Consider the following 24,285-nt stretch of genomic DNA (forward strand, 5'->3'; position numbering starts at 1 on the left):
AATTGAATAAAAAACTAAACTGAATTTTAAAATTAATTCGGTTCGTTCAATTTTTTTGGTTTAATTCAAAATTTTCCTCTTTTATCTTAGAGCTACTAAACTAACAAAGATGCAGGGAAAATAAGTTAACTAACATTTTTGATGGAATATTAAATAATTTAATTTTATAAGATACAAATATATTTTAATTAGAAATTTTGAAACAGGGACGAGCTTGTAATATCAGGGAGGTAACAGTAATTCTACATTTATTTATTTATTTCACGTAGAATTCATGGGCATGTTACCCCTCACCTGCCAGCGACTGCAAGTGACACTAACTTCAAAGCTGTTGCATCTGCACATTACCTGCGCGCACCAGCCTTATCCTCCTCAATATTACTGCTTCCCTTTCCTATTCGTACTTTCGCAGTATAGAAATCGTCGCCTGTTATCGCCACTACCCATGGGCAACACATCTTCAATGCTCACTCAATACGACATCGAAGAAGTCCAAGAGCACTGCAGCCACACCTGTAACCAATCACTCGGTCACTCACTCACTCACTCACTCACTCACTCACTCACTCGTTCACATTACATTCTTTCCGTTAAATTAGGTTTCGTGATGCATTGATAGTTTGCTTTTTGATTCTACATTTGCAGTTTCGCAGCAAGAGATTGTTTCGTTGTACCAGAGGTTCTGCCAACTGGATCGAAATGGTGGGGGTTTTATCTCCGCCGAAGAGTTCCTTTCAGTGCCTGAATTCGCCGTCAATCCCTTATCTCAGGTTGATTCATTTTATTTCTCTTTAATTTCGAGTTGCCTTGGGCATTGCTGTGTAATGGGTTCGTGTATTTTTGGCTTACTCACTTGTGGGTTGTTTTTGTTTTGGGAGTAGAGATTGTTGAGGATGATAGATGGATTAAATTTTAAGGAATTTGTGGCATTCTTATCTGCATTCAGTCCTCGTGCTACTTCACAGCAGAAAATTGAATGTAATTACCAACTATTCTTGTACTTGTGCGTTGAATTTTGATCAAGATTCTTTACTCTATTTTGAAATTGTTATTTTTCTTTGCGCTTGTTTATTGTGTAGTTATTTTCAAGGTGTATGATTCTGATGGCAATGGTAAAGTTAGGTTCAATGACCTGTTGGATGTGTTGCATGATTTGACTGGACAGTTCATATCGGAACAACAGAGGAAGGTTGGATCTTATTAGCATTATGTCTTTAGTTTATTTCATTATTTCTGCCATTTGAATTTCCCTTTTCTTTTTATATTTTCTTACTAATTGAAGACAAAGGGGAAAGAGAAAAAGGAAAAGAAGAAAAGGAAAAAAGCTTTTCTTGTAGTTTTTTTAGCAAAATGTTAGTTTCTCTTTTGATACTGGAAATCTTTGATTAAGTGAATGCATATCAAATGAAAAATTTAGTTAAAGTTTTTCTTATGCTTTTGAATTTCAGTGGTCCCTTAGATGATAGTCATGCAAAACCTGCATACAATAAACAAAGGTTATGGTAGAGAGGAAAGTTTCCTACTGCCTGGCCTCCAATGATTGAGTTAGAAGTTTGAAGTTGAAGGAAGTAGAAATGGATATAGAAAAGGAGATAGTTCCCTTCTAAGGTTGCTGTAACCCATTCTCTCTGATATATTAGATGTTATTCTCAACACTGTTCCTCTCTTATTTTAAGCTTAGTAATATTTATACCTTGAGATCTCTTGGGATTGGTTGCAAATGAAAATTTCTCTTGGAGGGAGTATTATAGAGTGGTGGATGTTCTTCTAACTATAAGTTCAATCTTAGGAAATTTTAGGAATTAGGATACTTTGTCAGGAACTACTCTCCTATTGGAATAGTTGTCTCCAGTGGAAGACTTTGCTTACATTTTTACTTCTAAGTAGGAATTAGTCAGCAGTGATAAGAGTTTTGGTTTGATTAGGTGAGGACATTGTCCTTTCACTATAGATGCTGAGGTTGAATCCTTTAGTCAAGATTGGAGTTTCTAGTTCTGACGCCTAGTTGATGAGCCTGATATTCCTAGTTGCTCTTTATGAGGAGATCTCATAGAGAGATTTGAGAATTGAGTTTGGTGTTAAAGGTCATCATATGTTTGAAGAAGGATTTCCTCCCAAATTTGATTTCTTGTCGCTTCCAAATCATTTAGAGATGGAGCACATGCGATCATCTAAAGGTTGAATTATTTTAATCCATATTAGCTGTCCCATTGAAGAGTTCTATTTGAGAGGTTAGCAAAGGTGTAACGATTTTTTATTGCAAAACAATCTTGCAGTGGTATTTTTGTAGGTGATAATTGTGAATATGATTTTGATTAGGCTAGCAAATGCATTTACTTTGAAGCGCTGTTCGGCTTTCTTGAGGGGTGAAGTGGTTGATTTTGGCCTCAAAGTATCCATTAGGTACAAGTTTATAGGTTATATCTCCTTATATTAGAGAGAGGATTTTTCTTAGGAGAAGTTTTCATATTTGCCTATTGTGTAGACATTTTGAATTTAGAAGTCATGGTGTCATCCTTTCATAATGAGGCTTGAAAGAGTTTTCCCACCTAAAATTCATCACGATTGGAAATTCTTTTTTTTCTTCATTTAGAACTTTAGAGATGAAGCCTTCGAGAATTTCAACTAGTTCTTTATTTAGTTTTTGGAGGACTAGGGATTATATCGAGGAAATTGTATTTCTTCCTCCTCATATATCTTGGATGAGTGAGGAGAGAGGAAGCACATTAGAGTTTCAAGGAACGTCTCAAGTAGCATTGCAAAAGTTAGTTTTTCAACTAACATCCTAAGGTGATAGTATTCAAAGAACATCTCAAGTAGCATTACAAGAGTCAGCCTTGCCTTGATGCACGACATATGTTCATTCTTGCAAATTTTAAGTTTCAGATGTTTGGCATGATGTAGGCATAAGATTCATTAAACTCCAAGCCTAACACCTCAACAAGTGAAAGGCAAGTGACATCCATCAAGTATGTGCCTTTTGGGCCTAAGTTTGCACCTTGTTGCAGGTGCAAGGCTCTAAGCTGTACCTTCTTTATTTCCACCTTGGACGAGTGCTTCCATTGACAAAATACACCACCATCCAACTTGAAATTTGCTGGTATATAAGAATCCAATAGTTATATTTTAAGAAGTTTTCATAATTAGTATTACCAGCGATAACTAGTTAAAATCTCGTCAAACCACTACACTTAAGATCACAAACCTCCCATCTTTCCATTTTTAACATTCATGGTCATTTTAATCTCTCTCCTAATACATTGCTTTCAATGTTTTTTATCGTCTTCCTCATCTTAACTGCTTTTTGCACTATGTTGTTTCTCCTCTGAAATTATCCTTTTTAAACCAATTTCAATGCTATGATGGTTCTTTATTTCAATATTATTAATGATATTGCTGCTTTATTTTTTTGAAAAGACATTAACATGCTATTTAGGTAATTTATTTATTGATTGTATGCCATCATTTCTAAAGAATGAAATATCAGGGTATTATTTAGGTTGTTTGTTTCTAGATTATCTAAAATCAGTAGTTTCTCATTTTCTCTAACAACAATAATAATACTTCCTCCATCTCATAATTTTTGTCCATTTTGCTTTCACACGTATTAAAAAATACAATTTCTTTTATTAACTTTTCAATTATACTCATCCTAAATATATTAAGTTTTATTAAATACTAAGAAATGTTTCTTGGAAATAGGATAAAATTAAATTGGGTTATAATAGTCAATTTACATGTTATAATAGTCTAAAAAAGGAAAGTGGACAATAATTTTGAGACAACTAAAAGAGGAAAGATAGATAAAAATTATGGGACCGAGGGAGTAACATTTTACGAAATTTAAGTGTTGATAGCTATAGTTTATAAAATTTAGGTGTTAAATAGTTACACTTTTGTAAAGATCAGGGTCAAAAGTTAATAAAAAAAGGTCATGTTGCCAACTGATTTTTTTGTATAAAGTTTAGGGATTAAATGTATTTGGCCTAAAATGAATTTAAAGTTTTTTTTTCTGAATATACAAAATTTGGGTTTATTTTATGTTCTAAGACTTTCCAAAAAATGATACTAATAGTAAAGTATATATTCATTTTAGAGAAATTTACTATTTAGTCCCTATACTATGGAAAAGCTCATTAGTTAGTCCATCTATTTTGAAAAGTACATTAAAATATCTCTGCTGTTTTGAAAAACCTACAAATTAGTCTTTTCGTTAAATTTAGCTGTTTAGTATTGCAAAAAAGTCCAAACCGCCTTTGGTATGAAGAGACTAATTATTAGACTTTTTACAAATTTGAGTGACTAACTAATGTGTTTTTCCAAACCACAGGAATTAAATATTAAAAGGTAAAATTAACAGAGAGACTAATTAATAGACTTTTTAAAATATGAGGAACGTTTCATTATATTTTTCAAAACTGATGGACTAATTAATGAGTTTTCCAATAATATAGTGTCTACATAACAATTTTCCTTCATTTTATACTTTTCTACATGTATTAATGCTGTTGAGTGGAAAGCTTCTTTTACTGCAAATACCAGACCTTGATGAAGTGAATTTAATATCTGATGAAGGTCTATATGAAATCTTTTAATAAGGGACTTACTAAGGTTTCTGTGGAAAGGATTGTTTTAAAGATTATTGTTGGACTAATAATGTATTTTTGTTAGAGAACTAATTTCTTAACTGATTGCTTTTTATAAGGCATGTATAATTTAGTGAAGTTTTTTAATGGCTTCACATTCTTGAACAATTTTTACGTTTTTTTATGGCATTAAGTTTTCTCTTTTTGATTTGCGATTGGTTTCACCATGGATTATGGTTTTCCTTTGATGCTGCTATAGTGCAAGTTTTGCACATGCCTCAAAACTGCTGACGGAAAAGCAAAAGGACAAGCCAGGAAAATGATTATGTTTTCAAAAGCCAATAAATTTGTTTTTGTCCACGATGTGAATTTGAAAATATACAAACTTATTGTATTAAGATTTTGTATAGGATAATGTTAACAATCATTGTCTGAAGTAATTTAGCAACTTTTTTTTCCGATTGCTTGATTTGCACAATTAAGATGGTGGATTTGCTTGTTTTCTGTGCATATTAATTGAGTCATTGGCAATGCCAGATTTGATGCCTTTATTTGAAGATTTCATATAGTCAGTATTGTAATGGTAAGTGTGCTATATAACTCATTTCTCTTAGATATTAACACATGTTCTTTTATTAATGTAATATGTTTGTGTTTCACACAGCAAGTGCTGATCCAAGTCCTTGAGGAAGCAGGCTACACAAAGGATTCTTCATTAGTTTTGTCAGACTTTATAAAGGTATGAATGAGATTATGCATGTGGTTGTGAAGAATTTTGGGAGGAATTTTTAATTTTATTCTAATTGAATAGATCTTTGCAAGATTTGAGTATTTATACACAAAGAATCAATCTAAATTAGAAATATTTATAATAAAAATAAAATTCCTATAATCAAATCTAATTAGGATCCCAAAGATCTGAATCTCCTAATTAGGAACCTTTTATGTTGGTCAACACTTCTCCTCAAGTTGATGCATAGATATCACACATGTCTGACTTGCAAATCAAGGTGTGATAGGTCTTGTTATTGAGTTTTTTGGTAAATATAGTTGTTCATTAGAAGTCACATGATCTAATCTCAAGATGCCATTTATTAACTTCTCTTTTAGTTAAGTGTCGATTAATCTCTATGTCCTTTGTTCGGTCATGTTGAATCGGATTATTAGTTATACTGATGGTAATTTTGTTGTCACAGTACAAGAGCAGTTTATCCTTTTCTAACAGTTTCAATTATTCCAACAATCTTTGCAATCATAGAAGTTCATAAATACCTTGTGCCATTGCTCTATATTCCACCTCAGCACTTGATCGAGTAACAATATTTTGCTTTTTGCTTCTTCAAGTAACAAGGTTTTCTTCCATAAGTATGCAGTAACCATTAGTGGACCTCCTATCATCAAAGGATCTAACCAAATCTGTATCTGTGAATGCATGTATGCAGAGATGATTGTGTTTAGAGAATAGGAGATATTTTCTAAGAGCAGACTTCATGTATTGCAAAATACGAAAACCAACTTGCATGTGAGGCTTACAACTAAGAGCAGGCTTCATGTATTGCAAAATACGAAAACCAACTTGCATGTGAGGCTTACAAGGATCATGTATAAATTGACCGGCTAAGTTGACTGCATATACTATGTCTAATGAAAGCTAAATTAGTCTACCTAACAACCTTTGATATCTGCTAATATCCACTGATTCACCAATCCTTGCATGCTTGGGATTGCTTTCAATGGGAGTTTCTACTGGTTTGCAATCTAATATATCAGTTTCTTCCAAAAAATCCAGAATATATTTCCTCTAAGAAATAAAGATTCCCTTTTTTAATCTGCCAACCTCGATTCATAGGAAATATTGAAGTTTTTCTAGATCTTTAATTTTGAACTCTTGAACCAAAAACTCTTTCAATTGAGTCATCTCTGCAGTGTTATTCCCTGTCATTACTATATCATCGACATAGATTATAAAAAGAGTAATTTTATCCTTGTGATGTTTAATAAATAGAGTATGGTCAGTATTGCTTCGTTGATAGCCAAAGAAAATTATAGCTTTACTGAATCAATTAAATGAAGCTATGGGTGACTGCTTCAATCCATACGAAGTCTTCTTTAGCCTGCATACCCTTGTGTTTTTTCATTAGCAAATCCAGGAGGGATTTCCATATACACTTCCTCCTCTGAGTCTTTGTGAAGAAATCTATTTTTCACATCAAATTGCTGTAGATCCCATTCAAGATTGGCAGTATAAGATAACAAAGCTCTGATTGAATTTATTTTAGCACCAGGGGCAAATGTCTCCTGATAATCTACTCTATAGGTTTGAGTGTATCCCTTGGCAACTATTCTAGCCTTGAATCTTTCAATTGATCCATTTGCTTTGTGTTTCACACTGAACACTCATTTACAGCCAAATATTTTTTTTTTTTTAAGTAGAAGAGACACCAACTCCTCGGTAGGGGTGAGCAGTATTCGGTTCAAATAGAAAATACCTACCGACCGAATTAATTTGAAAATTCGGTTCGATTTTTTATTTATTTCGGTTTAGTTTTTAATTTTAAAAATATTGGTTATTTCAATTCGGTTCAGTTTTGATCAGAAAAAAATTGAAAAAACTGAGCCGAACCGATTAATGATAATAGTATATTATTCTGATAATATAGAGAGATTAGACCATAATTAAGGTTGAAATATTTTAATTAAATTTTAGGATACTAAAAATAAGGTGTAAAAAATAAAAAGTCTATTAAAAATTTCAACCGACCAAAATGAATCGAATTGAATTGAATCAGACCGGTTCAATTCTGTTTGGTTTCTGTCCAAAATTAATTCGGTTCGATTTTCACAAATACTGACAGTTTATTCGATTCGGTTTGATTTTGAACCGATTTGACCGAATGCCACCCCTACTATCGGGTCTCATTTTTAGCCAAGTTTTTCATTTTTTCAGTCATTGCTACCTTCTAATTAAGAATCATTGAGAGCTTCTTTCCAATCTTGTGGGATAGATACAAAGAAAATAGATAAGGCAAAGACTCTATAAGATGGAGACAAAGAATCATGAGAGAGAAAGTTAGAAATAGAGTATTTTGTGCAAGATCTAACTCATTTTCTTTGAGCAATTGGTTTATTTAGATCATTAATAGGCTCAAGGTTTAGAGTTGACTTACCACATGGAGAATAGGAAGATTCATGACACTGAGTAGACTGCACAATGACTTCTTCTCCTTCTGTTGTGTCTCTTTTTGAGTATCTCCTTAAATCTGATTTATCCAAATACCCAATTATCTTTTTCTAATCGTCTCCCCCTGTATAGTAGTCTCCTTAACGTCTAGAGGTATAGAATTAGGAAACATCTCTTTTCTCTCATTGTCCTCCCCTGAAGATGTGATGGGATGATATTAAAGTAAGGTTCAGTCTGTCTAACTGTAACATTCATATTGACAAAGTATTTTTTCGATGGAGGGTGGTAACACTTGTAACCCTTCTGTGTGGGAGAGTACCCAACAAACACATATTTAAGAACCTTCGGATCGAGCTTTCAACTTGTCCTAGTATGAACAAAACACATACATCCAAACATCTTTAGTAGAACAGTATAAGCATTTTTCCCTTGTAGCACTTTTAAAGGGCTTCTAAAGGCAAGTGTTTTGAAAGGCATTCTATTAATGAGATATGTTACGGCTAAAACTACAACTCCCAAATAGGATTTTGGAAGGTTCATGGTGAAAAAGAGAGATCGGGTTACTTCCAACAGGTGCCTTTTTTTTTTAGCAACACCATTTTGGACATTAGTATAAGAACAACTAGTTTGATGTAGTGTAAGGACAACTAGTTTGATGTGGTATTCCATTAGACTCTAAATAAGCAGAAAAACGACTATCCATGTACTATAAACTATTATCAGTTCTCAAAACTTTTATCTTCCATAAAATTGATTATAAATCATCTTATGAAAAGATTGAAAGCAAGAAACCACATTACTCTTTGCCTTTATAAAATAAACTCAAGTCATGCAAGTGCAACAATTAATAAAAATAACAAACTAACAAGGATAGGAGGTTTTTGTATGTTTAACATATTTATAAGCATCACAAATTAAAGAATCATACTGAGCTTTGAAAAATAAATCAGGATAAAGTTTCTTCAAAACAAAAAAGGATGGGTATTCTAAACATTGATGCCACTGTATGATTTTCTAGTTGACATCCTGATTTCTTTCAAAAAGAGCTCAAGGTGAATTCAGACCCTGCTTCCTTCCAACATATATAAGTTATCGTGTAGTCTACCATAGCCAATCCTCTTCCCAGTTTGAAAGTTCTGAATAATACAATGATCAGAAAAAAACTTAATTTTACAGTTAAGAGTTTTGGTAAGAGTATTGACGGATAAAAGATTAACAGAAAAATGAGGAACATGGAGGGTAGCTTAATATTAGAAGTACAAACAATCGATCCGATTCGAGAGATAGGAACAAAAGAGCCATCGACTATTCTGACTGTCCTTTTGTAGACATGAAAGATAATTAAGAAAGCGTTTAAAGGAGCCCGTCATGTGTCTATTTGCACTAAAATCAATAATCCATAGAGCACTATTCCTGGACAACATGTTAAAAAGACAACAAAAAAGCAACCACAGCAATAGGAAAGAGATTGCCTAACTAAAACAAACACCCAATCGCCCTTCTTAACAAAGAATACTCTTTGCTACTCCCAACAGGAGGCTGCCCAGTGCCCACACCAACAAAACATTCAATCAACACCAAATTCAGCAAGAAACAGCATAAATAGGCTGGAAAGAGGTCCAGAGGCAGTGAAAAGGTCCGGGCATGAAGATCTATGCTGAAAATAAGCTCACACATTGAGAGAGGGTGGTGCGTGAGTCACATGCGCTAAGATCTCGGTCACTGGAGGCTGGTGGACGGTCGGCGAAGGGGTTGTAGCTCCAATGGGGTAGGCGGTGATGAAAAAAATTGGGTCTAGGTAGGTGAGTACCAAATTTGGTTGTCTAGGTTTTGAAAGTCCAAAATTAAATTGGAACCCACAATCAGTCCTCTTGTCCATACCAGTTCTGAGTCGACTGTTCGACGCTCGGGGAAGGCCCCCGGAGGGGCCTTTCCCAGTCCGTCCCTCGGCTGGCACACGGCCACCCGCTCTCGCCATGGGAGCAGCTCGAGCAGTCTAATGATAGCTGACGGGTTCGGGACTGGGACCCCGGGCTAGAAATTTTTTTCGACGTCGAATCGAGAGGTAGAGGTGGAGAGGGGGCTAACAAGCTAATTTGTAGGCCATCCCGATACCCATGTATGGCCTAGCGTATGCTCAGGCTCTGGCCTTGCTAGCCAGTGACTAGTCACACCCCCCCTAAAGAGCTTTAGGAACAAGTTGGATAACATGAAGAATTTTAGGAGGAATTTTTAATTTTATTCCAATTGAATTGATATTTAAAATGTTTTAATATTTATACACAAAGAATCAACATAAATTAGAAATATTTACGATAAGAATAAAATCCCTGCAATCAACCCTATAATCAAATCTAATTAGAATCCCAAAGATCTCAATCCTCCTAATTAAGAACCTTGGATATTGCAACATGGAACACTTCCTCAGTTAGGTTACGATGGAACATTGCATGGGCTAGCGATCTGCCTTGTGTAATCCTTGCAAGGTTAAACATTTCATCAGTTAGGGTAGCTCTTGCATTGCTTCATAACAGATCATGTCTCATGTTGATTAACAATAAAATATTTGGCTGCTTAATTTAATTTACGGGGCTTCACCACCAGATGGCTTGGACTTTGTGGTTTAGATTGAATGTTTTAAACATTTGGCGTTACAAGCGATTTAACCACACTTCACAGACTTTTCATGATAGAAGCCTCAAGCACTTCTATAGAAATAATTTTTACTAGGAAAATGAATTCTTCATTAATCATCTTGAATGTTGGCGTGCAATTATTTTCTGGTGTTGATAATAACTGGTCAAATGTCTTTTTCCTGCGATGTCCTTGCTTTGAGGTGACCTGGCCTTGGTGATGCTAAAAGGAAGTGAATTGGTCCTGTTAGGTGAAGTGGGACAATAACCATTGATTTCAGAGGGTGGAAATAAAAAGACTTGTATCTGAAGACTCTTAGGCATATTAAAGTAATTCCTGTTCAGATTCTTGCCACATTGTCTCAGCAGCTTAAAATTTTGTTCCCTGGATTGGACTATAAAATTGCATGACAACTTGTAGAATGGTTAGAACTTGTTTCTTGTATACAAAAAAGAGAATTAGGTATTATACAGTGATAGCACGGAAGATCCAAGTGGGGATTATAGTGTAGCTTGTGTTTCTGGAGACAGCAGCAGCAGTGGTGGGGTAGTGCCATATTCATTTTGGGAATTGATCCTGAGAAAACTGTTTTCTGGTCCTTTGTAAACAATGGTGGACAAGGAAGTTAAGTATTGAATCATGAGACCTGGATTGAGTAGATTCCATTGAATCATAAGGTTGTGCATTGGTTTCAAAGTAGAACAATTTTGGCCTACACTGGATAAAGTATCATGGCAGAAGTTAACTGTGGAAAAGGTTGATGCTGCCGCAATTAATATGGAGAAATCTTTGTCTGAGTCCTTGTTCCACACCTGCTTCTGAAAGGAGGGAGTTTTTTCATCTGTAAAGATTATAGTTTGTGATCATCAATGGTTGTCCATTAATTTACATCTCTAATGGCTGTCAAATTATACCATACCTTTGTCATGTACTGTCTGCTTTCCAAGCTTCAATTTTAATACTGTCAATTGTTAGGCTGTTGAAGTTTCCACGAGTTGATGCAGCTTCTCTAAATTGTAGTTGCCTAGACTTGATGATGCCATCCAGTTCATTATTTATTACAGGAATTTTTAATTCTATCAAACAGGACTCTTCTGTGCAAATGCTATGAATATAGACAAAGTGGTCCTTCTCCTCATTACCTTTCCCATAAATCATTTAAGACTCGCCACAACTTACACACCTACAAAACACATCTGATCTCCCATACATCGCCATTTGCTTCCGCCTTTTTTTTTTTCTTCTTCTTTTAATTAAGTTTCTTTTATTGCATTGTTGCATTCTTTCTTAACTCCCCTATGTGAGCTTAGCAAAACATAGCTGGTCCCAAGCCAAAGTCTAAAGATAGGTTGTGGTAGGTTTGACAGCCAGTGTAAAACTCGATCATTTCTCATGATAGCTTCTTATGATATAGATGTAGGGACATCCTCACCTAGGCCCTCACTTCATGGGCACCCGGGTATGGTGTTAAATGAGCAAGTGGTTTTATCGCATAGCTGCTTGGGTTTATTGGAGTATAGATAATTAATGTGGACTTGGTGTTTAACAGAGCTGAATTTTAATAAATAATCCATATAGCTGACCTCAACTAGTTTGTGATTAATATCATGTCCCACATCAAGAAGTTATGGGAAATTGAAATTATATATAATAATTGGTACAAAACTACTAAATAATTTAGATTAATCATTTTGAGCTAAGTGAAAAATGGGTTCAAAAGTTATTTGGGTCAGTTTGGACTGGATTGTTAAGGTAAATTGTAGTTGTTGCTGCTGCTTTCTTTCTAGTTCTGTAACTTCTGCGACTCTGTTTGCGTTCTCTTTGAACTTGACTGGTTGCTTTGTCCTTGTAACTTTTTCTTTATGTTACACTGTGCTGACCGTACCTATACATTGCATCTAGATTCTTGGAAATCCTGGTTTAAAAATGGAAGTTGAAGTTCCTGTCGATTGATGCGAGGAGAACGAGCATCAGAGCTACAAATTTCAGGCCAAACTGTGTATGGCATTAGCAGAATACCATTTGCATTGGGGTGTGGTGTTCCCTGTCTTTCTTATTTGTAAATCAAACTATTGCTTTTGTGAGGTATCTGATTTAATTTTTTTTTTTTTTCATGTTCTCTGGTTTCCTCCAAGTTGATAATGTTGTTGCTCCTGGAGAATTTTGCGGTTGATGATGTTTAAATTTTAAATAAATAGATATTTTATTTTACCAATTTAGTGAGAAAATGATGGTGCTTTCATTTAACTCAATTTTATAAAGCTCTCATTACTTTCAAACTGCTCAGATCTCATTCTCAACCAAATCAAAGGCTTACTAAATTTGATAACAGTTTCTCCTGCCATCCAACAATTCATTTGACAGTATCAAATGATCTCTCTCTCTCTCTCTCTTCCTTGAGTAATTACAACTAGAATTGCAGGATTATGTAGTTATGTTTCAACCAATAAGAGTTTGCTGAAGGGCATATGGCTGGATGTATATACACAAAAGAAAATGTCGATTACTAATTTATCCAAATTTCTGTTATAAGCTACTATATACACAAAGACAGTGACTATTTATTTATTTATTTTTGTATAAATCAAATTACTCGAATATATATTCTTTTAAATACAAAGGTAATTTGTAGTTTAATTTTTTTGCTTTAATAAAATGTCTACTTTAGTTTTTATATTTTAAAAAATTTATAATTTAGTCATTCACATTTGAAAAAAAAAATATAATTTAATGTATACTAATTAATTTGCCGTTAATTTTCATGAAAATAATCAAAATACCTTAGTCTCTACCGACCACAAAGAGGAAATCAAATGAAATATTGCAGAGTTGGTTCAGTGTTGCAGCCATCATAAGAAGGCCCAATATTGGTCGGTAACAGGCGGCAACGCGATAGATCCAGTGATCGAAGCGTGCTTATTTTCGGCGCAGGCAGAGGTCGTGCATAGTAATTGCGCGTTAAATTTAATTATTTCAAAATTACAAGAAAGGGTTGTTGTGCGATTTTTGTAGATCAAGCATGCCTTTGTAATATCACTGATTTCGAGGTTCACATGTCCCTTCATCATAATGTTCCATCATCGGTGATACCCACAAAAGGTGATGTATTCACGGGATGAATACTTGTTATGGTAGTCAATGGAACTGAGAGAAATGGAACTGAGAGAAATTGATCTCCTCTTAACTATCGTTAACAAAAAAGACTGAATGGCCACTGATGGAAGAGCAAGGATTGCTTGGTTTTCGGTATCTACCAATATCAAATCAGGCCATACCACTGTTCCACGATGACGACGTGAATTAATGTGGCCACCATCAAATTTAGTTATTAGCTGGATCTAGTGTTTACTATTCATCGTGAATTCAACTTGCAATATTCAACAAATTCAACAGTTTAATCTTTTTTATTTTCTCTAATTTTAATGGTAAGGATTTAAATATAATTTTTATAAATGTGAAGGATTAAATTATAAATTTTTAAAAATATAAAAATTAAAGTAGATATTTCATTAAATTTGAGAGATTAAACTGTTGTTTACCTAGCTACAGTCTATAAGGCTAAGATTGAGATAATAGCTGAAGATTTGATTTATGAAGAGTGTTGTTGTTTCAAAAAAAGTGTGGTTAATATAAGTAAGACTATTAAATTAAGGTTTACATTTTTATAATAAATATTTATATTGAAATTTATATAAATTAGTTAAAAATATATCTATAATACACTAGAGAAAAATATTAAGATCAATTTATAATATACTTTTTAAAATTAATAAAATTTACAACTTAATACTTCTTATTTTAGTAAAAAATAATTGAATTTTTAAAATTTTAAAATTTTATTTCATCAATAAATAATCATTCTATTAAAATTCATTATAAGACTATAATAATTTAGTCCTTTAAATTTTATTTTTTATAATATTTTAATTTATTTAATTTTAATAATTTAATTTTTATAATTTCCATAATTGTAACCATTTAGTTCCATTGATTTGAATTAATTTTTTTTATTTATAATCGATTATTAATAAATTTAATTTAATAACTATTTTATTAAGATAATAAAAAATTAAAATTAAATTGTTTACTATTAAAAATAGAGATTAAATACTATACTACTGTACTGTAAATTATTAAAAAATTAACTATGCTAACTTGTAGCTTAGTGACACGTGTTCAATCACTCTTGGTGCGCTGATATGCCGAAGCTGGCAAATACGTTTGACCATGTGACCCTGTGATGGCCGTTAGAAACGCTTTTAAGTTTTAAACGACTTTTTGAAACTGAAATAATCCTTGAATAACAGGAAATTCTACAACAACAATAAATCATTTATCTTTATCTCAAATTATATATCACTTCAGAATTATATGATAACATTAATTTTTATTTTTATATATGTTCTTACTTATTTTTAAAATATTTATTATTAATATATGAAAAAATAGCATTATTTAAAAATATTTTAAATTTTATTTTTTTAAATTAAGACTATTAATTAGTTTTATTCATTTAAATATGTTAATTTTAAATGGAAGACAGGATGAGACGGAGATAATATTAATAATATAATTTAAAAATTACACAGATATATTTGCCAAGTCCTAAAGTCTAAATATGGTTTATAAATTGTCGTCATCATCATCTTTCTCCTCCTAATCATCATTTCTTGTTCAGATTCACGTGAAAGGAAAGACAAGCAGTGGATTTATTTCCTCATCTTTTTGCTTTGTAGATTGAAACAGAATCTGGAATTCATTTGCCTGCCTTTCTTTTCATGCTGCTTCTGCCCCATCAATGGTGAGTTTATAAAATTTCAAGTGTGATTTCTCCTCGATGCTTGTGATTCCCAAATCTAATGTTCTATTCCTTCTCATATCAATTCTGCTTATTCTTTTCAGGGATTTCAGTTTTGTTTGATTCTCCAGCGTCACATCTGGGTGGTTGAATAGGGTTCAGTCTATTCTTTGTAATTCTCCTCATTGGGCGCTGCAGACTACCAGGTAACAAAGCCCTCTTTCAATTTCCTTATCATTGTTGTGAGCCATATCTTAGGGATTCAATCCCAATATAAGTTTCAAGGTGTTTTAATTATTCTTTTTTAATATAATTAATGCGAGATTAGATGGGTATTAAGCCTGTTAATGGGTTATTTTTCAATTACAGGAACAAGTGTATTTGCTTTGAGATTTAATTTAGTTCTGCAATGGCGGAAACTAGTGCAGCAATGGTGTTTGAAACTGATGTTACTGCTTTAGAAGAAGCGCTTTATGCACAACAACAACTTCTGCAAAAGCTTAATGCTGAGTTGGATGTAGAAAGAGAAGCTGCAGCTTCTGCAGCAAGTGAAGCTTTATCAATGATCTTGCGTTTACAAGGAGAAAAGGCTTCTCTGAAGATGGAAGCTAGTCAATATAAGAGAATGGCAGAAGAAAAGATGTGTCATGCTCAGGAAGCTCTTGCAATTTTTGAAGATCTAATATATCAGAGAGAAATGGAAATTGCATCTCTTGAATTCCAAGTTCATGCTTATAGGTATAGACTCCTTAGCATGGGTTGTAATGATTTGGATGTCTATGAAATTAAATTTCCAGAGGATCTATTAATGCAGAGACATGATAATTTGTTAGGAGAAAAGGGTACCAATAACAATGTGAAGAGAATCACCACTGTGCCTCAAGCTATGATCAAAGATCCCAATCATAAGAGAAGTGCTATTGAGAGAAAAAAATCTGTGACACCTTTGCCAGATCCTCCAAGCCCTGTGGACGAAACTATGAACCAGGAAATTGATGATTCTGAGAAGAAACTAGCCAGTTGTTCAACCCTGGATCTTAACTCATATTGGGAAGAGATCAAGAAGTTGGATGAACGAATGAAAGAGATTTCAGACAGCAAAGATCACTCTGGTAGAAACAAATCAACACTCTGGAAAGGTGGTAATTGGCCTTCGTCATTATTTTCACAAGTCAGCATTGGAAATTGCATTGATATAGTGAGAGAAGCAAGTGCAAACAATTCTGATGAAGAAAATTCACAGGCAAAGAAGGTGACTGATCATGATCCTGCTTGCTCTTCAAGTGTTCAGGACATATTTGAAGTCCCACAAGCTACTGATTATCAGAGTCGAAAACCTTGTGAATCCTGGAAAATCACGCTTGGAAAGCCAGATTCAGTCACTGAGAACACCTTGGATTCACCTAAGAAACATGAAATAGAGAGGGTAAAGCCAATATTAATTTCTACAAGTACAAACCATGAGAGGAAATTGCTTAAACCAAGAAATCTGTTGAGTCTTTCGCGACCTCTTATTCAAAAAGTGAATCTTGGTAATCCTCCTCCTGATTATAAACGGTTGAGTTGGAGAATTGATAGGCTTGAGAGAGAGAGAAATTATGCCAGGCAAGAAATTATAGATGGAGGGGAAGAGTTGAATATATTGAAGGAGATTCTTGATCAACTCAAATCCATAGAGTCTGAGATGAAAAGCTGGAGAGCTCAGAAATCACTTCTTCCTAAAGAACAATTTCTAGCTTCTCTCCAAGAGGTACATGCTTTCTCTTTCTCTCTCTCTCTCTCTGTGTGTGTTTATGTTGAGTTGATTTTGTGCACAAAACATGTTACTCCTTGCCATGAACTTGTACTAATATGTATGGATCATGATGTGCAATATAAAATTGATGGAGAATTATTAATTTAGTCCTTTGCTTTAGTGAACTTAACTATTTAGTACCTCTTATTTTTAAAAACACACTAAATACTTTCTGTCTTTAATTTTAAATTGTTAACTATTTATTTCCTCTCATTAATTGTAGGAACTAAATATTATTCTGAAATTATAGGAACCAAAATAGTTCTTATTCTAATTGCAGAGGCTAAGTTATTGTGCTTTTAAATTTAAAGAGCTTAGTTATGTTTAAAATTATAAAAATTAATTAAAAATAAGGGTATTTTAGGGACTATTTTTTCTATTTTAATAAATAAAAAACTAAATAGTTAGTTTTGAGGGACTAACTAGTTAATGTCTTTAGAATTTATGAGTAAATTACACTTTTTTTCAGTTTTTTAAAGTCAATGGTTTAATCATTAAATTTTTTATTCTGACAAATAGAAGGGTCTCTGATAAATCATTATTAATTGAGTGAGAAATTGTTGTATCACCCTTTATTAGATGAGGGATAGAATATTTAGACAACAGAATCTAGCTAAGAAATCACTGTTGCAATTTTTCTTTTTAAAAAAATTAGGGGATAAATGTGTTAATTTTAACAAAATTTGAGAATAAAAAATAATTTATTTTTAAGATATTTTGATCATTTCAAAAATAATTAATGAGAAATTGATATAAGAGGTTTCAATTTAAACTATCAGGATTAAAATATTTTTCTTTCAAAAAATAATTTACCTCTAAGGATATTTTTATAAATTTTCATATAATTAACAGAAATTGGGTCGAGGGGTTTCAATTTGACAGAGTTAAAAAAGTAGGGATTAAACCATTAATTTTTAGAGTAAATTACTTTTACATACCCAACTATTTTTAAAACTGAACTTATATTTTAAATTTGTAAAAACTGAATGAGTATTTAAAAATAGTGTTATTTTTAGAAAAAATCAAGGGATGCAATTGTTAAGTTTGACATAATTTAAAGATAAAAAAGTAATAATTTTTAAAGGTATTTTGATAATTTCTCAAATAATTAATGAAGTATTGGATAAAGTAATAATTTAGCCTAGATTTATTAATGGATTAACTTTTAATGTTGGATAAAATTACTTGTATTTGCAGGCTATGGTGTGCTTTTGGATGTAATGAAATCAGTTATATCATCCCTTGAAAGCTGATGTTAACAGTTTCCATTTATGCATATCATCAATATCTCTCAATTTTGAAATTGTATGAATTTTGTTTTGTACATTAATTTTAGAACAAATGTTTTTACTGCTTTTCTTGGAGTAATCTCATATATAAATTTTTTCTTTTTACTCATTAAATATGCATTGTGACTGTTCTTCTCTTTTCTTTCTCCCCTCCTGTTTTGTATGTAGATATAAGCAACTCTCCGATGCAATTATTTATATATGTATCACAAAAATTAACTATAATTATAAAAAAATAAAAAATTTAGATATAATATTAAAAATTTTTGCTAACGTAAATTTTAAATTTTTTTATTTAATTTGATAAATTATCTTAAAGATTTATAATAAATTTAAAAATTAAAATTTTTTTCATCCAAAATTAAAAATTATCTGTCTGATATTTTTTAGCCATTGACTCTTAATTATAAAATATGCCATTAATTAAAATAATTTATTATATATAATAAAAAATTTAATTTTTATAATAATTTTAAATTATTGTTAAATTATTATTTTATTTTTACTAACATAATAATTTTATAATTACCGCTAAAATAATACATATAATAGAGCTGAATCTTAGTAATGATACTCATATTACATGCCACAAATTTATGATTAATATAACTCTAAAAGTAATAAGTAATTTTTAATTTTTAAGTGGGATGGATAGTTTTATTCTAATAAATGGAGTAAATATTTATTAAAAATATTTTATTTTTAATAAATATGAGTATATATAATACTAGTAATTATAAGAAAAGTAATTTATTAATAAATTTATATTAAATTTAAAAATTAAATGGTATTTGCATTTATAACATTTTTTTTTCAAATATAAAATTATCTCAATGTACTATAAAGTTTTATTCAATAACGCTTCAAATCGAATTATAGCATAATATTTTTTAAAGATTTTTTAACATACGTTTATACTTGCTATCATAATTACGCAATCTTTCCATAAAGATATGTCATTTTTCATTAGAATTATACTACAAATATATTATTTTCTACTTTTTTGTAATAGTATATCAAAGATAATATATATAGGGTGAGCATTCGGTCTTCGGTTTAAAACCAAACCGAACAAACTAAAAATCAAAATTTTAGTATTTATAAAAATCAAACCGAATTGATTTTGATCAGAAACCAAATCAAACCGAACCGGTCTGATTCGATTTAATTCGGTTCGGTTTGATCCAGTTCGATTTGATCAATTTCAATTTTTAATAATTTTTTTATTTTTTACACTTTATTTTAATGTTTTAAAATTTAATTAAAATATTTTAATCTTAATATAATTTAATTTCTCTATATTATTGAAAATAATATATTATTATCACTAATCGGTTCGGTTCAATTTTTTTGATTTTTTTCTGATCAAAACCGAACCAAATCAAAATAACCGAAATTTTTAAAATTAAAAATCAAACCGAACCGAATTGAATAAAAAACCGAATCAAATTTTAAAATTAATTCAGACTTGGTAGCCTACTTACGGATTCATCTTAATCATATGCTTCCAATTTTTAGAAATAATTATGTCTTTTTCTCATTAGAATATATATCAAGATAAAAATATATATATATACTCCCTCCAATTTTATAAAAATTTATATTTTTTAAATCAAATTATAAGATATTTTTCTGAGTATTACCTACTGGAATTATTCTAGACATTTTACAACATTAGAGAAGGGTAAATGTTAGTAAGTATTAAATAAATTTTTAGTTCGTTAATAAAAAAAATCTTAAACTTTGCATTTTAAACCTCTATATTTTTTAATAGTATGCTTTTAATTAGCCCAAACTATAATAATAATAATTTAAACTTGATTATTCAGTAATTTAGAAGTACAACAAAACTTAAAAATCGATTTCAGTAAGAAAAGCAACTACAATTTCACTATTTACCAATTTATGAATAAAAATAACTTTTTTGTTGTAAATTTTTTTTTTCTGAAAAATTATTTTTTCTGTGTAGCAAAAAAAATTACTAAGAGCTCCTAGATGGAAAAAAAAAAATTATACTAATCAAATCCAAATAAGTGAAAATAAACATATTTTCTTTGCTAATTGATATAATTACTCAAAATGTATAATTTTGAATTTATTTACTACATGGGTGTAAATGTTTTATTAAAACTAATATGATATAAAAAAATACTGAGAGGGTATATATATTTAAAAAAATCAATTCTGTCTAAAAAATAAAAAATAAAGAAAAATACACACTGAAAATCAGTTCTATGACATTAATATGAATCGAGTATTTTTATTTTTTCTTTTCATCTTGTTATGTTATTATTAATATAATAGTTTCAAGAAATAGAAAAGGGAGGAAAATTTTATTGTGAAATTATCTTTTATTTAAAAAACATAAAGCTGTGTTATTTTGAGTTTTTTTATAAAGAAAAAAGATTGCCTCCATCAAGATGATATGAAGAATAAAAGAAAAGTAAAATGGTAATTTTATAATAGATAAGCACTCCGAGACTTAGTCTGGTGGAAAGTGCATCCTTGTAGCCTTGAAAGGTCTAAGGTTCGACTCCCCCAGCCCCCTATTTTCAAAAAAAAAATTTTATAACAGATAAATTCAACAGTTTTATTATGAAAATCTTTTCTTTGAGAAAAATATAAAACGGTGTCATTTTGAGATTTTTTAGTTGTATTTTTTATTCTTATTTTTGCTCCGGTCTCAATCCCTTGCTATTTCTCTCATTAAAGTTCGATGTGTTGGTTCTATCAAAACTTTTATCAAAAAGAAATATTGCCACAGAGAATATGGTAAGGTGACCAAGACCTCTGTTTAAAGCTAAAGAAATGGTTACAAAAGTGATAAATAATATGTTATTTTTAGTTTACTACTAATTAAAATTATATTTTATAAATTTATTTTGTTAACTATTTATTTTATGAAAAAGATTGAAATATCTTATACTTTCAAACATCTAATTCAATTAGATTTTACTTAAATTATATGAAGATATTAAGATAATCTTATTTAATTTTAATTAAAAAAAAACACTTGAGAGACTAGATTTAATGAATAAATGTAATATAATATGGGATAAAAAAATTGTAATCTCGTTAATTTAGTATTATTAATTTAAAATATTTATGAATTTATAAAATTTGGTCAAACTTAATTAATTCAAAAAAGTAAAAATTATTGAATATGAATTTATAAAGGAATTTTATTAAATTATAAAAAAATCATTTATATATAAAAGTTCATTTATATACAAAATTATAAGATCACAAAAATAAAACTCAGGTTAACAATGAAAGAATCCTATGTACAAAGATCACTTGAACTCAACCCACATATACGATTACAAATATCTCACTATTATTTTCCACATTGGTCTTCTCCATAAAATTTATCAAAACAATTACCTTATACAGTGAAGTCATCTATAAAAACCTCAACTATGTTTTTCACATAGTTAGAGAAAATGCTCATTATACACTTTTGAAAGGTGACTAAAGTATTGCATAAATTGAATGGCATTCTCCTAAATGCAAACGTATCGAAAGGGCAAGTGAAAGTGATCTTTTCTTAGTCTTTGGGAGCAACATGAATTTAATAAAAATCTGAATATCCATCAAGAAAATAATAATGAAATTTGCCCGTTAATCTTTTAAGCATTTTATTAATGAATGGTAAAGAAAAATGGTCCTTTTTTGTGGATGCATTCAATTTCATGTAGTCCATGTAGACTCTCCAACCATTTTGAACCCAAGTAGGGACGAACTCACCTTTAAAATTTTGGACAATAGTAATTCCTATTTTATTGGGAACTACATGGATTAGATTTACCTATTGACTATCTGATATGGGATAGATTATCTCGGCATCTAGGAGTTTGACTATCTCCTTCTTGATAACCTCCATCATGGATGGGTTGAGCCTCCTTTGAGCTTCACAAACAAGCCTACAGTTTTTCTACATGGTAACTCAATGCATATAAGTTGATGGGGATATACCTTTTATGTCGACTATGGTCCATCCTATAGTTTTCTTATATTTCTTTAAAACTTGTATCAGGCTCTCCTCTTCATGGTGTTTCAACTTGTTAGACACTATGACAGGTAGTGTTTTCTCAGTCCCTAAATAAGCATACATCAAGTGGTTGGGCAGAGGTTTCAATCCAGTTCTGGTGCCTTCAAGATAGACGGTGGCAATTTGGAACTAGGTTTGGGCAAATCATGAGTCAAACCTGCATGGGTTAGGTATTGCCGACTATTTCTCCAATTTCTACATCTACTATCGCCCCTTTGACTTCTGTGCTTTCAGTGTTGATGTTCCTACATAAAATAATGTTTAGTTTGTCATCATGACTTAGCTCAAAGGCTTTTTGACTTAAAGAATCAATTAAATCCAACCTATAAAAAGTGAAAATATCACTAGGTATTTCATTGCATCATAAACATTGAATTTAATAACTTTCCCATCAAACTCCATGGTCAATGTGCCATTATGTACATTGATTTTTGTCTTTGTTGGCTGAGAAAAGACCTTCTCAATAGGATATCAGATGTTACATTGGTCTTGTCTTCCTTCATATCAATTACATAGAAATCTGCAGGGACAACTAGTCCATTAACTTAGACCAATACATCTTTAAGAACACCCTTTGGGTAGACAACAAATTTGTCAGCAAGCTGAATGACAATACTGATTTTCTTCAATGTTCCAGCATTCAAAGAGTCATAAATGGAAAGAGGCATGACATTGATTGAAGCTCCAAGATCGCACATAGCTTTCTATATGCCAACATTACCAATTTTGCAAGAAACAACAAACATACCTCTGTCTTTGCATTTGGTGGGTAATTTTCTTTGGATAACAATGGAGACACTCTCCCCCTTACTCAATGTTTCGTGCTCAGCTAGTTTTCTTTGATTATTGCACAATTCCTTCAAAAACTTTGCATAACGAGGTATTTGCTTAATAGCATCAAGGGAATGTTTTCCTCAACTTTTTGAAAAGTTTCAAGAATTTCTTTTTATCCTTTTTCCTTCTTGGTTTTGGCTAACCTTTTTGGAAAAGGTGGATGGAATTTAGACTGATCTTGCTATTTATTCTTGTTGGCTTTCTTCTTTTTGTTGTTCACGAACCGCTTCTTCAATTTGCAATTCCTTTTTAGTGGTTTCTCAAGTTTCTGCTCAAATCTGTCATTCTAAAATACTTTTCCACTTCTCAAAATTATAGCACTGGCATTTTATTTCGGGTTGACCACTATTTACAAAGGCAGTTTTCCTTGTGTCTCCAGCCTACCACTGATATGGCCACTTGACTTATCTGCTGTTCCAAATTCTAAATTGTGTTAGTGAGTGATTTTACAATATCTTTAAGGGGAATAACTGGTTTTTTAGGAGCAGCTTGAGGAGGATTTCTTTGCTGATAACTTTGGAAATTATTATGGCTTTGCGTAGCTAAAGTTTGGGTGATCTCTCCATCTGGGATTATATGTGTTGGAGCATGGGTCATACTTTCTTTGCCCCACGTATCCTCTGAGTGCATTGACTTATTGTTCATCCTCTTGAAGAAAAGGGCACATGTCATGCCTATGTACAAAAGTTCATTTATATCCAAAATTATATATAAAAGTTCATTTATATCCAAAATTATAAGATCACAAAAATAAAACTCACTATCGTGGTTAACAATGAAAGAATCCTATGTACAAAGATCACTTGAACTCAACCCACATATACGATTACAAATATCTCACTATTATTTTCCACATTGCTCTTCTCCATAAAATTTATCAAAACAATTACCTTATATAGTGAAATCATCCATAAAAACCTCAACTATGTTTTTCACGAGAAAATGCTCATTATACACCTTTGAAAGGCGACTAGAGTATTGCATAAATTGAATGGCATTCTCCGAAATGCAAACGTACCGAAGGGGCAAGTGAAAGTGATCTTTTCTTAGTCATTGGGAGCAACATGAATTTAATAAAAATCTGAATATCCATCAAGAAAATAATAATGAAATTTGC

At 31.4% G+C, this 24,285-nt stretch overlaps 2 protein-coding genes across 3 annotated transcripts; both read left to right on the forward strand.

Moving 5' to 3' along the window:
- The first annotated feature begins 274 nt into the window (after window positions 1–274).
- On the forward strand, window positions 275–12,616 carry LOC110617053 (calcineurin subunit B). The gene is made up of 6 exons (XM_021759635.2): window positions 275–515; window positions 646–770; window positions 882–978; window positions 1,080–1,189; window positions 5,251–5,325; window positions 12,304–12,616. The coding sequence occupies exons 1-6, from the start codon at window positions 275–277 to the stop codon at window positions 12,352–12,354; spliced, it is 699 nt and encodes a 232-aa protein (XP_021615327.2). The 3' UTR covers window positions 12,355–12,616.
- Window positions 12,617–15,017: 2,401 nt separating this feature from the next.
- LOC110617002 (myosin-binding protein 7) lies at window positions 15,018–18,391 on the forward strand. 2 transcript variants are annotated; one of them, XM_021759569.2, is made up of 4 exons: window positions 15,018–15,202; window positions 15,304–15,405; window positions 15,569–16,949; window positions 18,192–18,391. In XM_021759569.2, exons 3-4 carry the CDS (start codon window positions 15,609–15,611, stop codon window positions 18,213–18,215), a joined length of 1,365 nt encoding a protein of 454 aa, XP_021615261.1. In that variant the 5' UTR covers window positions 15,018–15,202; window positions 15,304–15,405; window positions 15,569–15,608; the 3' UTR covers window positions 18,216–18,391. The 2 variants fall into 2 exon arrangements, with proteins under 2 accessions (XP_021615261.1, XP_021615260.1); XM_021759568.2 differs by lacking the exon at window positions 18,192–18,391 and having other exon boundaries at window positions 15,569–17,999.
- The last annotated feature ends 5,894 nt before the right edge of the window (window positions 18,392–24,285 follow it).

This window comes from Manihot esculenta, chromosome 6 (assembly GCF_001659605.2).
Source record: "Manihot esculenta cultivar AM560-2 chromosome 6, M.esculenta_v8, whole genome shotgun sequence".
Lineage (NCBI taxonomy): Eukaryota > Viridiplantae > Streptophyta > Magnoliopsida > Malpighiales > Euphorbiaceae > Manihot > Manihot esculenta.